Here is a 15,244-nt window from a genome sequence, read left to right on the forward strand (position 1 = left end):
TGGCTGTGGGGTTCTGGCCTATGCAGATCTGCAGAGGGGATAGGGCACCACTTTGGTGTAATTATATGGCTGTGGGGTTCTGGCCTATGCAGATCTGCAGAGGGGATAGGGCACCACTTTGGTGTAATTATCTGGCTGAGGGGTTCTGGCCTATGCAGATCTGCAGAGGGGATGGGGCACCACTTTGATGTAATTATCTGGCTGTGGGGTTCTGGCCTATGCAGATCTGCAGAGGGGATAGGGCACCACTTTGGTGTAATTATCTGGCTGTGGGGTTCTGGCCTATGCAGATCTGCAGAGGGGATAGTGCATCACTTTGGTGTAATTATCTGGCTGTGGGGTTCTGGCCTATGCAGATCTGCAGAGGGGATAGGGCACCACTTTGGTGTAATTATCTGGCTGTGGGGTTCTGGCCTATGCAGATCTGCAGAGGGGATAGGGCACCACTTTGGTGTAATTATCTGGCTGTGGGGTTCTGGCCTATGCAGATCTGCAGAGGGGACAGGGCACCACTTTGGTGTAATTATCTGGCTGTGGGGTTCTGGCCTATGCAGATCTGCAGAGGGGATAGGGCACCACTTTGGTGTAATTATCTGGCTGTGGGGTTCTGGCCTATGCAGATCTGCAGAGGGGATAGGGCATCACTTTGGTGTAATTATCTGGCTGTGGGGTTCTGGCCTATGCAGATCTGCAGAGGGGATAGGGCACCACTTTGGTGTAATTATCTGGCTGTGGGGTTCTGGCCTATGCAGATCTGCAGAGGGGATAGGGCACCACTTTGGTGTAATTATCTGGCTGTGGGGTGCTGGCCTATGCAGATCTGCAGAGGGGATAGGGCACCACTTTGGTGTAATTATCTGGCTGTGGGGTTCTGGCCTATGCAGATCTGCAGAGGGGATAGGGCACCACTTTGGTGTAATTATCTGGCTGTGGGGTGCTGGCCTATGCAGATCTGCAGAGGGGATAGGGCACCACTTTGGTGTAAATATCTGGCTGTGGGGTTCTGGCCTATGCAGATCTGCAGAGGGGATAGGGCACCACTTTGGTGTAATTATCTGGCTGTGGGGTTCTGGCCTATGCAGATCTGCAGAGGGGATAGGGCACCACTTTGGTGTAATTATCTGGCTGTGGGGTTCTGGCCTATGCAGATCTGCAGAGGGGATAGGGCACCACTTTGGTGTAATTATCTGGCTGTGGGGTGCTGGCCTATGCAGATCTGCAGAGGGGATAGGGCACCACTTTGGTGTAAATATCTGGCTGTGGGGTTCTGGCCTATGCAGATCTGCAGAGGGGATAGGGCACCACTTTGGTGTAATTATCTGGCTGTGGGGTTCTGGCCTATGCAGATCTGCAGAGGGGATAGGGCACCACTTTGGTGTAATTATCTGGCTATGGGGTTCTGGCCTATGCAGATCTGCAGAGGGGATAGGGCACCACTTTGGTGTAATTATCTGGCTGTGGGGTTCTGGCCTATGTAGATCTGCAGAGGGGATAGGGCACCACTTTGGTGTAATTATCTGGCTGTGGGGTTCTGGCCTATGCAGATCTGCAGAGGGGATAGGGCACCACTTTGGTGTAATTATCTGGCTGTGGGGTTCTGGCCTATGCAGATCTGCAGAGGGTAAAGGGGACCACTTTGGTGTAAATATCTGGCTGTGGGGTGCTGGCCTATGCAGATCTGAAGAGGGGATAGGGCACCACTTTGGTGTAATTATCTGGCTGTGGGGTTCTGGCCTATGCAGATCTGCAGAGGGGATAGGGCACCACTGTGGTGTAATTATCTGGCTGTGGGGTTCTGGCCTATGCAGATCTGCAGAGGGGATAGGGAACCACTTTGGTGTAATTATCTGGCTGTGGGGTTCTGGCCTATGCAGATCTGCAGAGGGGATAGGGCACCACTTTGGTGTAATTATATGGCTGTGGGGTTCTGGCCTATGCAGATCTGCAGAGGGGATAGGGCACCACTTTGGTGTAATTATCTGGCTGAGGGGTTCTGGCCTATGCAGATCTGCAGAGGGGATGGGGCACCACTTTGATGTAATTATCTGGCTGTGGGGTTCTGGCCTATGCAGATCTGCAGAGGGGATAGGGCACCACTTTGGTGTAATTATCTGGCTGTGGGGTTCTGGCCTATGCAGATCTGCAGAGGGGATAGTGCATCACTTTGGTGTAATTATCTGGCTGTGGGGTTCTGGCCTATGCAGATCTGCAGAGGGGATAGGGCACCACTTTGGTGTAATTATCTGGCTGTGGGGTTCTGGCCTATGCAGATCTGCAGAGGGGATAGGGCACCACTTTGGTGTAATTATCTGGCTGTGCCGTTCTGGCCTATGCAGATCTGCAGAGGGGATAGGGCACCACTTTGGTGTAATTATCTGGCTGTGGGGTTCTGGCCTATGCAGATCTGCAGAGGGGATAGGGCACCACTTTGGTGTAATTATCTGGCTGTGGGGTGCTGGCCTATGCAGATCTGCAGAGGGGATAGGGCACCACTTTGGTGTAAATATCTGGCTGTGGGGTTCTGGCCTATGCAGATCTGCAGAGGGGATAGGGCACCACTTTGGTGTAATTATCTGGCTGTGGGGTTCTGGCCTATGCAGATCTGCAGAGGGGATAGGGCACCACTTTGGTGTAATTATCTGGCTGTGGGGTTCTGGCCTATGCAGATCTGCAGAGGGGATAGGGCACCACTTTGGTGTAATTATCTGGCTGTGGGGTGCTGGCCTATGCAGATCTGCAGAGGGGATAGGGCACCACTTTGGTGTAAATATCTGGCTGTGGGGTTCTGGCCTATGCAGATCTGCAGAGGGGATAGGGCACCACTTTGGTGTAATTACCTGGCTGTGGGGTTCTGGCCTATGCAGATCTGCAGAGGGGATAGGGCACCACTTTGGTGGATGCTATGCTTGATGATCACTTGTTTTGTCTGTCTCGTGTTGGCTTCCAATATTGTATTCCATCATCCCACTGAGTTCTTCAGGAGGGTTTTTAGTGTTATTTGCATGTTCCTTTTTTATATTTAGGTGCACATAGTATTCCTTTAGATTTTGCTGATCATTTGCATATTAGCGATTAGCTCTACAGTCACCAATGATACTGGGAACTTTGCTAGAAGGCTTTAAAGATGAACTGTAGTAAAAATAACACAATGAATAAAATTGCTTATTTTTTACTTTATTCGTTAATAAATGATGGAGTCAGTGTTTGTCCATTGTAAAATCCTTCCTCTCCTTGATTTACATTCTGAAACGTATCACAGTAGCGATAAGCTACTGTGCAATCTTTAGTCCTGTCAGGTGATCTCTGTGGAATGCTTGTTTACTGAGAGTTCCGAAGCCAATGCAATTAATACCTGGTCTCCCAGAATGCTCGGGGGGAAGATGAGTGGGGATTCCCCATAGCTAGAAAAGCTGATGCTGAAACAAGGAAAATTACTGTAAAAGTGGGTATCCTGAATAATTTATGTCACTGCAGTTCCTCCATAAGTGGAACCTGTTATTAATAAAATAGGGTTTACAGTGTGGTAGTTAAAGCACTTTGGGGCATATGCACAAAACAAGCATTTGACAATTTTACTGTTGCTCAGGCTGGGTAAGGTAACATTGTAAAGATAAAGGGCCCTATACAAGTAGCATAATGCAGTAATGCAGGACTTCAGTACTGACCTGAACTTAATAAAACTATCTGCCTGGGTCATATTTGATCACAGCGAGGATTGCTGAAAGGTTGGTTAGTGACTCAACAGTTTTTTTAGCTGCAGTCATGTACAGGTGCCCACAGCGAGAACTTTTATCAACAAATCCAGACCAGTATTTGGGTTGACTTAACTTTGGAAACACATGTGTGCAGCATAGCAGTGGTGCACATGAAGCTGAATACAGAAGGTGTTCTTTTTTTTCATAAATTTAGCACAGCCACCTGTGAAAGTATCAGGAATGTACTGTAATGATAGGTTGTGTTTGAGCTTTCAACATTATTAAGACGTTAAGACCATACATTTTGCAAGAAATTTTCTCTGGTTAAGTGTTAACACTGTGCTTAATCTACCTGGAGTAACAGGATACTGGCTTCAATCTAGTGTTAAGAGCTAATTAATCCCCTCTCCTGCCAAATCTCAAATAGTCATTTTACAACTGAACTTAATAAATTGTTCCTACTGTTCCAGGATTATCCCTCTTACACAGCTTTTGGCCAAAACCAATATGCACCGTATTACTCAGCATCAACATATTCGGCTTATATGACCCCAAATAACACAGTGGATGGCACCTCATCATCGTCAACGTATCAGTTACAAGATTCACTTTCAGGCCTAACCAGTCAACCAGGTACAGATCTTCATACAGGTAAAATCTACATTGATTACAACGTTATTTTAAAGATTACACAAAATAAATTATGCATGATTTTTGGTCTAATTTTATGCTGTACAGAAACCTGGACCAACATAAAATAATAGTTAAGTAACAACAAGACTGATTAGGACTTTATCATAGTGGCTATATGCTGTTTTTTAAAATATATATTTTAGTTTTTTCGTTCTTCGCTTTATCTTATAATTCACTAACATTAGACACCCATGATACAAATTAATTAACCTATTTGTGTTCTCAATTACAAACAAAAATTAAAGGAAGTGTCTCATTATTTAGTATTTATATAGCACAACATCTTCCACAATGTTTTACAGACTAGATAGTCTTGTCACAAACTGTCCCTTAGGAGGAGCTCACAATCTAATCTCTACCATTGTCATATGTCTATGTTTGTATCGTGTAGTGTATGTATTGTAGCCTAGGGCCAATTTGGGGGGAAGCCAATTAAACTATCTGTATGGTTTTGGAATGTGGGAGGAAAGCGGAGTGCTTAGAGGAAACCCACGCAGGCACAGGGAGAACATACAAACTCTTTGCAGATAGTACAATGGCTGGGACTCGAACCAAGGACCCAGCGCTCAAGGCAAGAATGCTATGCACTGCGCTACTGTGCTGCCTATAAAGTGTATAAAGCTTTACTTACATGGGTCTTCTTCCAGCCCCTAGAAGTCTATCTGGTCCCTCACAGCAGTTCTGTCCTCCTCCAGGGTCCAAGGATCAGTGACTCAGCTGGGTCGGCATATGGTGTGTTCGACCCGCCCCCAATACATTATTATTATTATTATTTATTAGATTTATATAGCGCCAACATATTACGCAGCGCTGTACAATAAATAGGCTTACAGACAATGATAACAGGGTTGACAGAACAATACAGGTAACAGACCATAGATACAACAATACAGGTAATAGCAATAAGATACACAACACAATGCAGATAATAGTACAATGCCAGATCATAAACTGGAATGGTAGTGGTAAAAAATTACCAGTTCCAAATTCTGGGTAAAGTGCACACAGTCAAGTATGATACACAAGGGAAGAGGGCCCTGCCAAAGGCTTACAATACATGATCATGAAGCCAAACTTTGACCCCTTACCTCACAGTCAGCAGACACATGGCAGCCAACCAGCTAGCACCCCCTCCAGGACCCCCCACCCACCTATTAAAAAGCAGTTGCATTTCTCTGTGTGTGACACTCCACAGCCCACTGACACATAGGGCTGTGCATAATGTGATTTCTGCATTTAGGGATTAAAACCAGACTTTGCGTCAACTCCGTAATTTTAGGTGGGACTTTTGGCATGGATCCCCCTCTGGCATGCAACAGTCCAGGTGTTGGACCCCTTGAAACAACTTTTCCAACAATTTTGTGGCCAGAAACAGTTTTTGTGGGTTTTAAAATTTGCCTGCCCATTGAAGTTTATGGTGGTTCGCATGTTTGCAAACATTTGCAGAAGTTCACGTTCGCTGCTCACCAACCGAAAATTCTATGTTTGCGACATCTCTATGCACTAGCAGATAGCCTTGTAAGAATGCATGCCAGGGATATTGGGCCCTTCCCAGTAGTTAAAGGTATGTGCTTTAGAGATTTGCCAAACAGGATAATTTCAGCAGGCCACAAATATGGTAATGCTGCTGTGGGCAATATAATGACTTTTTTCAAATCACCTGGAAACTATACAAAAAAAAAAATAAAATGCTTCCATATTTCTACTGTATTTTGACTTCAGCACTTTGACTACAACAGAAATCACAGAGAACCAAACTGGTAAGAATAGTCATGGACTTGATTTAACCATTTTGACAGAGTATAATATTTACCAATCTACTGTTATCTTTGTGTCTGTATGCACTATGAACACAGCATTTTGTGAGGGAGCATGGAGAGGATGCATTAGTCACAATTTCAGTCTTACACCTAACGATTTTCCCACCGAAAAATCCCGCCGAAAGATCACAGTGATCAAAACGGCCATGAAATCGCCGCGCACACCGCTGACAGAACGATGGATTCCGTCCGAATTTCCGTCCATCGTTTCTGTCGACTCCGGTTGATCCATCCGTGCAGAAGATTTCTATCGGGTCGGGAGCGGGTCGGGAGTGCGTTGATAGCGGCGTTCGAATGCCCGACGACCGACGCAATATAGCGGAGATACATTACCTGCTCCGCCTGCGTGAGTCACCACTGTCACCTCCCGGCTGGCATCTTCTCCCATCACCTTCCGCATCACGGCATCAGTGTATAACTTCCTGTGTCACTGCAGTGACAGCGGAAGTACAAATAGATTGCGCTGTATTTGAACTTCCGCTGTCACTGGAGTGACAGAAAGTGACAGAAAGTTATACGCGAATGCCGGATGTGTGATGCGGAAGGTGATGGGAGAAGATGCCAGCCGGGAGCCGTTGCGAAGAAGATGGACCAGGCGGAGAAGAAGACAGCGGTGGACCAGGGGACTCGCGCCGGCCGGAACAGGTAATGTATGCAGGGAGGGGGGGCAGCTCCACAGATTGTGATCGGTTTCAGGCTGAAATCGATTCACAATCTGTTTGCAGTAAGGTGGCATTACGATCCCTCTCTGATCAGATTCGATCAGAGAGGGATCTATCTTTTGGTCGAATCTAATGGCAAATCGACCAGTGTATGGCCACTTTATACTGTACTTAGTTACACTTTTCCGCCATACAAAACTAATGATGTTACAAATAACCTTTGAACAGAGGTGCATAAACTTATATCCATATGTACCTATAACACCAAAATCAGTCTCTGAAAACATGGTCAAGGTACAAAGTATACCATGAATCCAGGTCAAAAACAATGTCTACACTGTGTTCAATTGATGATAGCTAAGTTATTGGTATACTGTAGCCTTTTGACAAGGCTACAAAAGAACTATTGACTGATACTAAGCCTTTTTCACATGTGACTGTGTCAATAAAATTTAAGTTGAAAAGCCATCTAACATTTTCAAGCATGGGCAGGCATGTGATAGCAGCTTTAAAGAATCATCTCACAAATAATTTGGATTGCTACTTTACAGTTACTAAAACACACTTGGCACTTGAAGTCTTTAGAACTGATGAGTGTGGGCAGATGGAAGAGAGCCACGAACAGACTATGTTCAATGACAACAGATTATGCTTTGTTTGAGGCCGTGCCAATTCCAGTGCCACCAAAGTTAAGTCCAAAACTACAACCATCCAAGGCAAGTTATTGTGTGGACTTCAGAAACAGAATTGGACTTGTCAGCATATCTTACAACTTCCGAAGTTAACATGTGCAGAATTTTTCTTTTTTTTTTTTTTTTTATAAAGACGAAGTTTATTGATGTGCATGAAATATACATATTACCAACATCAGATATTGTTAAAATTAGCTAGTGCAGAATAGCAGAAAAAAATTGACATTGCATCGAATAAGCACATCAAATAAGGAAATTGTAGGATATAATAGGCTAAATATAGCCTACAGAACAAGACAAAACAAAAGAACACAACACTTAAATCTCATGTGCGGTCAAACCTGTAAACAACTTTCCTTCCCTCTCTGCCCTCTCCAGGTGAATTTCCGAATAACATCCTGTAGTCCTGTTGATAAAATTCCTAACGTTGTCCCCTATATGTTAACCAAGCATCCCAGATTTTGTTAAAGCGGTCCATGTTTTCAACGCCTATGTAGAAAACCCGGTCTGTTAGTGCAATTAAATCTAGGCGATGATTTACCGTGTCAATGTCAAGAGTAGGTGCTTTCCATTTAAAGGCAATGGTCCACTGCCCTGCACAAATTAAATATCTAAAAAAGGTCAGACGTGGGCCTGCAACTAATCCATCAGAAATGTATAAGAGAGCCTGGGAGGGACCTAGTATAATATGGGTTTTATAAATTTCAAAGAATAGGGTGCTGATACTGGACCAAAATTGCGCTGCTATTGGACACTCCCAAAAAATGTGATATAGTGTACCTGGCCCGCCACATCCACGGAAGCAAGTAGGGGATACCTGTGGATATATAGTATGCAACCGCGCAGGGGTGAAATACCATCTCAATAATAATTTTACCGGGGTATCCTTCAGAATATTGGATTTCACTACTTTTGAAACCGCCTCCCAACAGGAAGACCATTGGGAAGGGGTTAAGGTACAATTCAGGTCTTGCTCCCAGGCCCTCATATATGGCAATTTTTCGTTATCCTCTGTCCCTCTTGATAAAAGGGCATATAAAATTGATATAGTTCCTTTATGTCTAGCTGGATTGAAGTATAAATTTTCAAAGGTAGAAGGTTCCCAAGGTGGGGGAGTAGGAAATTGAGATTTATAAAAGTGTTTGATCTGGCAATAACGAAAGGCCTCTCTTAAAGGGGCATCAAAAGTATACCTTAAATGTTGAAATGGGACAAACGCATTGCCAGACCAAAAGCGGGAGGCTGTTATTAAGCCTTTTTCCATCCACCAGGCAAATTGAGAGGAGTTTTGAAACGCTGGAGCAAACCTGGGGTTACCCAAAAAGGATAATTTAGCAGGTAGAGACTTGATTAACTTAAACTTATAAGCAATGTCAGACCATAATTTAGCAAGCGAGGCCACAATCCTATTGAGTTTAACCAGAGAAGATATATCCCGACTGGTCACTACAGTGATCAAATGAGAAAGAAAATAAGGGCGGACAGCCACTGCTTCAAAATTCCACCAAAGTGGAGGGGAAATAGTAGTGCCCCAGTCTAGAATTTGATTTAGTTTAGCAGCAAGATAATAGTGCCATAAATTGGGTAGGCCTATGCCTCCCTGCGTGGGATGTCTATATAAAATTTGAGCCCTGACTCTGGCTGGCTTTGCATTCCAAATATATTTGTTAATCTGAGATTGCATAGGGGTTATGATTTTTTTGGGAAAGGTAAGGGGTAGCATACGGAATAAATAAAGAATTTTAGGAAGTATAATCATTTTACAGGCTAAGCTACGTCCCAACCAAGAGACCTTGTAATGGGACCAGTTTTTTAATAACGTGTTTAAAGAGCGAAATAGGGGGGGATAATTAGCTGCAAAAAGATTACTATATAATGGTGTAAGCAGAACACCCAAATATTTAAATGTCTTGCTGCACCATTTAAAATCAAAGTTTGCCTCCAGTAATTTTATAGTGTGTGGCAGTAGATTAATTGGCATGGCAGTTGATTTGGAAGTATTAACATAAAGTCCTGAAAAGGACGCAAATGTATTGAGTAGGGAAAATAGATTAGGGAGAGTAGTGACCAGCCGGGTTAAAAATAGGAGTGCATCGTCCGCATAGAGCACTAATTTGCAATTGTCATGACCGTATCCTGCAATATCAGGGTGTTGCCGGATCGCCTCTGCTAGTGGCTCAAGTGCAAGGGCAAAAAGCAGAGGCGATAGAGGGCAGCCCTGCCTTGTACCACGTTTGAGAGTTATGTTTGCAGAGGAGGCTCCAGGTATACGAATGATTGTAGTGGGGTCATTATACATAGAAAGGATTGCTGTGAGGAAAGGACCTGAGAAACCAAAGCGTTGTAAAGTTTTGGATAAATACTGCCAGCCCACCGAGTCGAAAGTCTTGCTGATGTCGAGCCCTAACATCAGCAGTCTATTATTATTTAACTCTGCGTCTTGAATTATATCGACTGCAAGCCTCACATTATCTGATCCCTGTCTTCCTGGAATAAAACCTGTTTGGTTATTCCCAACAAGGTAACCCACAATGGAACCCAGCCGCACAGCCAGGATCTTGGCAAAGATCTTAATGTCATTATTTAATATAGATATGGGGCGAAATCCTGCTGGGGTAGTGTGATCAGCCCCTGGTTTAGGGAGAAGAGTAAGAGAAGCTTCAAGCATCTCAGGGGGAAATTTACCTCCTTTGAGAATATTATTAAAAAGGCTAGTAAGGGGGATAGATAGGAGATCTGAGAATTTTTTATAATATTGAGGGGAAAAGCCATCAGGTCCTGGCGCTGTGGAGGATTTGAGAGATTTTATAGTAGACTGAACTTCAGACATAGTAATGGGGGCATTTAACATATCTAGTTGTTCATTGGATAATGTAGGGAGATTAAGTTGATCCAGCCAAGATCCAAGAGCAACCGAGTCAAAACCAGGAGACTGTCCCAGTAATCTAGAGTAGTAGTCCTCAAATATTTTTATCACACCAGAGGGCAATGTTTCCACAGCACCTTTTTTATTTCGTAGCTTATAGGTATGCGGGGGTTTGTAATATTCAGTGAGTTTACGGGCGAACTGAGTGGAGGGATTGTTTCCCTTTAGGAGGAATCTAGCTTTAGAAAATTTTAAGGCCTTCATATGTGTGGAGTTTAAAACTGTGTCCAACTCTGTCCTTTTAAGAGTAATAAGTTGTAGGATATCTGGATCAGGATTAGGAAAATGTCGTTTATAAAGAGCATCCAATTCTTTGGACAGGGACAAAATTTTAGCAGATCTTTGCTTTTTGGCCTGAATCGCCTTGTGGATAAGAACCCCTCTAATGACCGGTTTATGGGCAACCCAGCGTAGTGCTGGGGGAGTATTACCTTCGTCATTAAATAGGAAGTACTCCTCTAAAGCACTGGCTACTTCGAGTCTACTTGCATGGTCGGCAATCAAGGAGTCATTTAATCTCCAATGTTTAAGCTGAAAGGGTAAACCAAATCCTTTGAGTGTGGAAGAGACCATGTGGTGATCTGACCAGGCGCAGGTGATGATATCCGAGGCAATTGAATTAGAAGCAATGATAGGGGAGAGGAAAATGTAATCAAGACGAGCATAGGATTGTCGCGGATGGGAGAAGAAAGTGTATTGCCGGCATCCTATATTATGTGCTCTCCAGACATCAATCACCCGCGCTCTGGCCAAAATCCCCGTCAGCCTTCTAGGAAAGCTATGTGCAAAAGGAGAGAGTGTGGAGCGGTCTAGGACTGGATTTGCTACAGAGTTAAAGTCGCCTGCTATTATCATATGAGGGGAATTAAATTTCTCAATTAGTGGGGCGAGTTTTTTAAGGAATTCAGTTTGCGAAGCATTTGGTGCATAGCAATTAATTAGTGTAACTAACTTGCCATCTAGTGTGCCTTTGAGGACTAAAACTCTCCCTTCAGGGTCTTTATAAGAGTCAAGCAAATTAAAGGAGACATAATTTGCAAAAAAAATTGCTACCCCTCTGGCCTTTCTACTAAATGTGGAGAAGTATCCCCTACGATATCTCTTATCAAAGTAAGCAGGGATTCTGTTATGCACAAAATGTGTTTCTTGTAGAAATAATAGAGAAGCATGCTCCTGAGCATAGTTATGAAAGGCTTTACGCCTCTTTACAGGATTATTTAGTCCTCTAACATTATGAGTAATGATTTTCAAATCAGAGGACATCATTCTGAAAGCATGTGTAGATACCCTGGGGAGCAAAGAGGGGAGGAAGCAGGCAGGACCGCACAAAATATACAAACTCAAATATAATCAAACACATGAAACAAAAGGCTAAACAAAACTACTAACAATAAAATTACTCTCTGGGCTATATGCCCTTTAATAACCACCTGACCACTTGCCCAGGAACCCTCAGTGGGAAAAATTGCTCACTGAGGGGGGGGGGGGGAGAGAAAACGCAGAGGCAGGCAGTCCAAGACAGGGAGATAATCTATCTACACCCGTCAAGGGCTGAATGCGTCAGATATGTAGCGAGGAGCTACAAAAATACTGGGACTGGGATTTCGCTAAGGAACTCCCGCCCAAGGATATCTAAATAGTACAGGAGAGGGGGAAATTGGAAAAACTACCTGAACCCCAAAAGCCGGAACCTGATAAGAAAAACATACCTATGAGTAGTGAACATTTATAATTCTTAACACTTGCTATATATAGAACTGTTGTATTCTGGATTTTATCCTTATAAAGGAGAGAAAAGAGACCCAAAAACGACCTATTGATGTGCCTGTAGGGAGAAAAAGTGGTTAGATTTCAGCCTGCATGATGTACCAGGAGCAACAGCAGGAGATATAATGCGTAAGAATGTCAGAGCTGCAAAAATTCCAGTAACAAATAGGCCAAGCCATGAGCCTCTAGCCTAATACAGCATAAGTGCAGACCTTCTTTCAAAGGTAAAAGTGGAACAGGACGGGCTGTAAGCCTATATCAGAAAGGTCTTGTGATTGGAAATCCAGAGGATCAATTAGGAACATAATGGACCAGCGGAGCAAAGCATAAGAGTGTTAGTCCTCGGGTCTAGGGGAAGCACGAGAGGCCTTCGGTCTAGTGTCCAACCAGTCACGGACTTCCTTTGGAGTGGTAAAAAAGAGAGTTTGATCATCGGCGACCACACGCAACTTAGCAGGGTAGATCATGGCATAAGGGAGGGCAGAGTCACGTAATGCCCGCTTCACATTAGCAAATTGAGCTCGTTGTTTTTGTACTTCAATGGAGAAGTCTGGGTAAAATGAAAGTTTCGAGTTTTCATAAGAAACTTCACCCATTTCCCGGGCAGCACGGAGAACCGTATCTCTATCTCTGTAATTAAGTAATTTAAATATAAAGGTGCGGGCCGGGGCGCCTGGGTTGGGCATTTTTGCAGGGATTCTGTGGGCCCTCTCGATCACAAAAACAGATGAGAAGCGATCCCGCCCAAACAAATCAATAAGCAACTTCTCAGCGAAGTCTTCCGCGGATGTTCCCTCCGCCCTCTCAGGGAGCCCCACTAACCGTATGTTGGACCGCCGATTGCGGTTTTCTAAGTCCTCTTGTCTGGTTTTAATTACGCTGATATCACTGCGGACCTCTTTGACCGCTGGTGGGAGAGGCCGGACGTCATCTTCTAGTGTACTAATGCGGGCCTCGGCTTCTCCCACGCGTGCACGCAGGTTTTGTAAGTCGTGACGCAGAAGAGAGACATCGGTCTTAACTTCATCCAGGGTTGATGAAATAGATGTTAGGCTGCCCTGACATGTAGTAATGGCTTCCATAATCTGTTGCAGGGTAGGCCCAGAGGCTGGCGTCTCCTCCTCGGTGATCTCGTCATCATGGCCTGCGCGCTTGAATTGCCGGAGCTTCGCAGCAACCTCGGCCGCTTTGTCCCCGGTTTTCCCTTTGGTGTTTCTGGTATCCATCTGGTCCAGGGGAGCTTATAGAGCAAGTCCACCACTTCACAGACCGGAGCTGGGTGGGTAGTTAGTAGAAAATCGGATTCTTTAGGATGTTTCGGCGGGAGCTCAGAGCAAACACGTCCGCTCTACATGACTTCCGGCCACGCCCCCCGTGCAGAATTTTTCATGTCTGCAACTCCCACCACCAGGACATAAGGAATGTGAGAAACCGCCTATAGCAGTCTTGTGAAAATGTCCTTGAACTTGGAGTGGTTCTGTGGTTTTTCGCTAATTTGCAAATTCCATTAAGGTCAGTGTGTTGACTTTAAAGGTTCATAGCAAAGCCCCTATGTATGGTACACTACAAACCAGCCGGTCACTTTGGCACAGGGTGAGCTGAATGATGGCTCACCCTGCTGCAGCTCAAATTTTGGGCGGCATTAGTTACTATTCCCCCTCCAAGTCATAGCACCATGGAGGGAGAGGTAATTGGGGTTCTGGCTATCACCGGCTCCCAAATTATACTGCTCTGTGGCCATAGGCATAATAACATATGTCTACCAGGACAGGTACAGTGCGGGGAAAAGCATGCGTTGAAATTACCTGCCTCGGTACACTAATTTCTACCTAAATTACCGAGTAAGCACTGAAGGAATGCTATAGCTGATAGTTCTCTGTAGCACAAGGCTAGCAACAAACAAGCGGGGCTCTGGAAGACTATTAGTCACTGGTGGTCAAGACTTAAGCACTATTAAACTCCGCTGTAGACAAAACACAGCAGAGCTAGTATTGGCTACTACTAGGTCACTTCTGCCCTGTATTGCACTCTTCACTGACATTGTTAGTGTAGTGCTGTGAAGCCTTCTCCTCTTTTGAGGTGTCTGACCCTTACTGTGTTTGTATGGTCCTATCAATGTGAGTGCCACACCATGGAGGCCTGGCAGATGGAACACACCATACTACACTACACTTTGCATTTAGCCCTGCTCCTAGACCTGCATTGTCTTTTTTAAAGTTGGATTTACTAGTAACAATTATTTCAGTAGTACTTACTTTAATCCATCAGTGACTAAAATAATTATATTATTCCGTATCCATATACTTATATTACTGACAGGCTAGAATACAGCACAAGAAGTGGCTATGAGAACCATCTGTTGCACTGAAATGTGTGCATGGAGAAGACTAAGCCTGGGAATTCCTGGTTTCAATGTGCTTACAGCTTCAGTCCATTTTATTGTACTCAGCAGCCCTGTCAATGCTTTCACCAATTAAGCTGGTCAGAGATGGGCATAATAATGTACATTTCATTCAATTCAATACCTTGCTTTTGTGTCCTATTGTGTTCTGGTTATGCCAGCCGGATCCTCTGTTAATTAATATTTCCCCCCGCACAATTTACCATAAGTATATGCAGTGCCCTTTGTCAGTCATGAGTATCTGACCTTTGTCCTGGTAGTGCTATTCATTTCTCTGCTTCCAAGGTCAGCCCTGATAGAGCTGTATGTAGACAAGGCAGAATACACCTGTTGCTGACCTCATCAAGTGCACACAGTACAGGTAGTTACAGCTAATTGTGCAAGGAGTATAAGCAGAAGAGAAGGACATACTATGCTTCTGTTTCAATAGTAAAAGGAAAAAAACTTAATCAGCACATTACAATCAGCTAAATGCAAGATTATACTGTAAGCCAAGTGCAGGCATTATGTGATCACATAACCACTTTAAAGGGAACCTGATATGGGCTTATAAAGACAAAATACATATCTGGGGCTTTCTCCAGCCCC

At 44.2% G+C, this 15,244-nt stretch overlaps 1 protein-coding gene across 17 annotated transcripts in view; it reads left to right on the plus strand.

Moving 5' to 3' along the window:
- EYA4 (EYA transcriptional coactivator and phosphatase 4) overlaps positions 1 to 15,244 on the plus strand; it is a 481,052-nt gene that overhangs the window by 333,582 nt on the left and 132,226 nt on the right. For 14 of the 17 annotated variants that reach the window (XM_068231595.1, XM_068231603.1, XM_068231600.1 and 11 more), the window contains one exon: positions 4,166 to 4,346. In XM_068231595.1, the coding sequence (XP_068087696.1) occupies positions 4,166 to 4,346 (181 nt within the window). The remainder of the gene's footprint in view (positions 1 to 4,165; positions 4,347 to 15,244) is intronic. The other 3 variants (XM_068231607.1, XM_068231594.1, XM_068231599.1) reach the window with 1 other exon arrangement.

This window comes from Hyperolius riggenbachi, chromosome 4 (genome assembly GCF_040937935.1).
Source record: "Hyperolius riggenbachi isolate aHypRig1 chromosome 4, aHypRig1.pri, whole genome shotgun sequence".
Classification (NCBI taxonomy): domain Eukaryota; kingdom Metazoa; phylum Chordata; class Amphibia; order Anura; family Hyperoliidae; genus Hyperolius; species Hyperolius riggenbachi.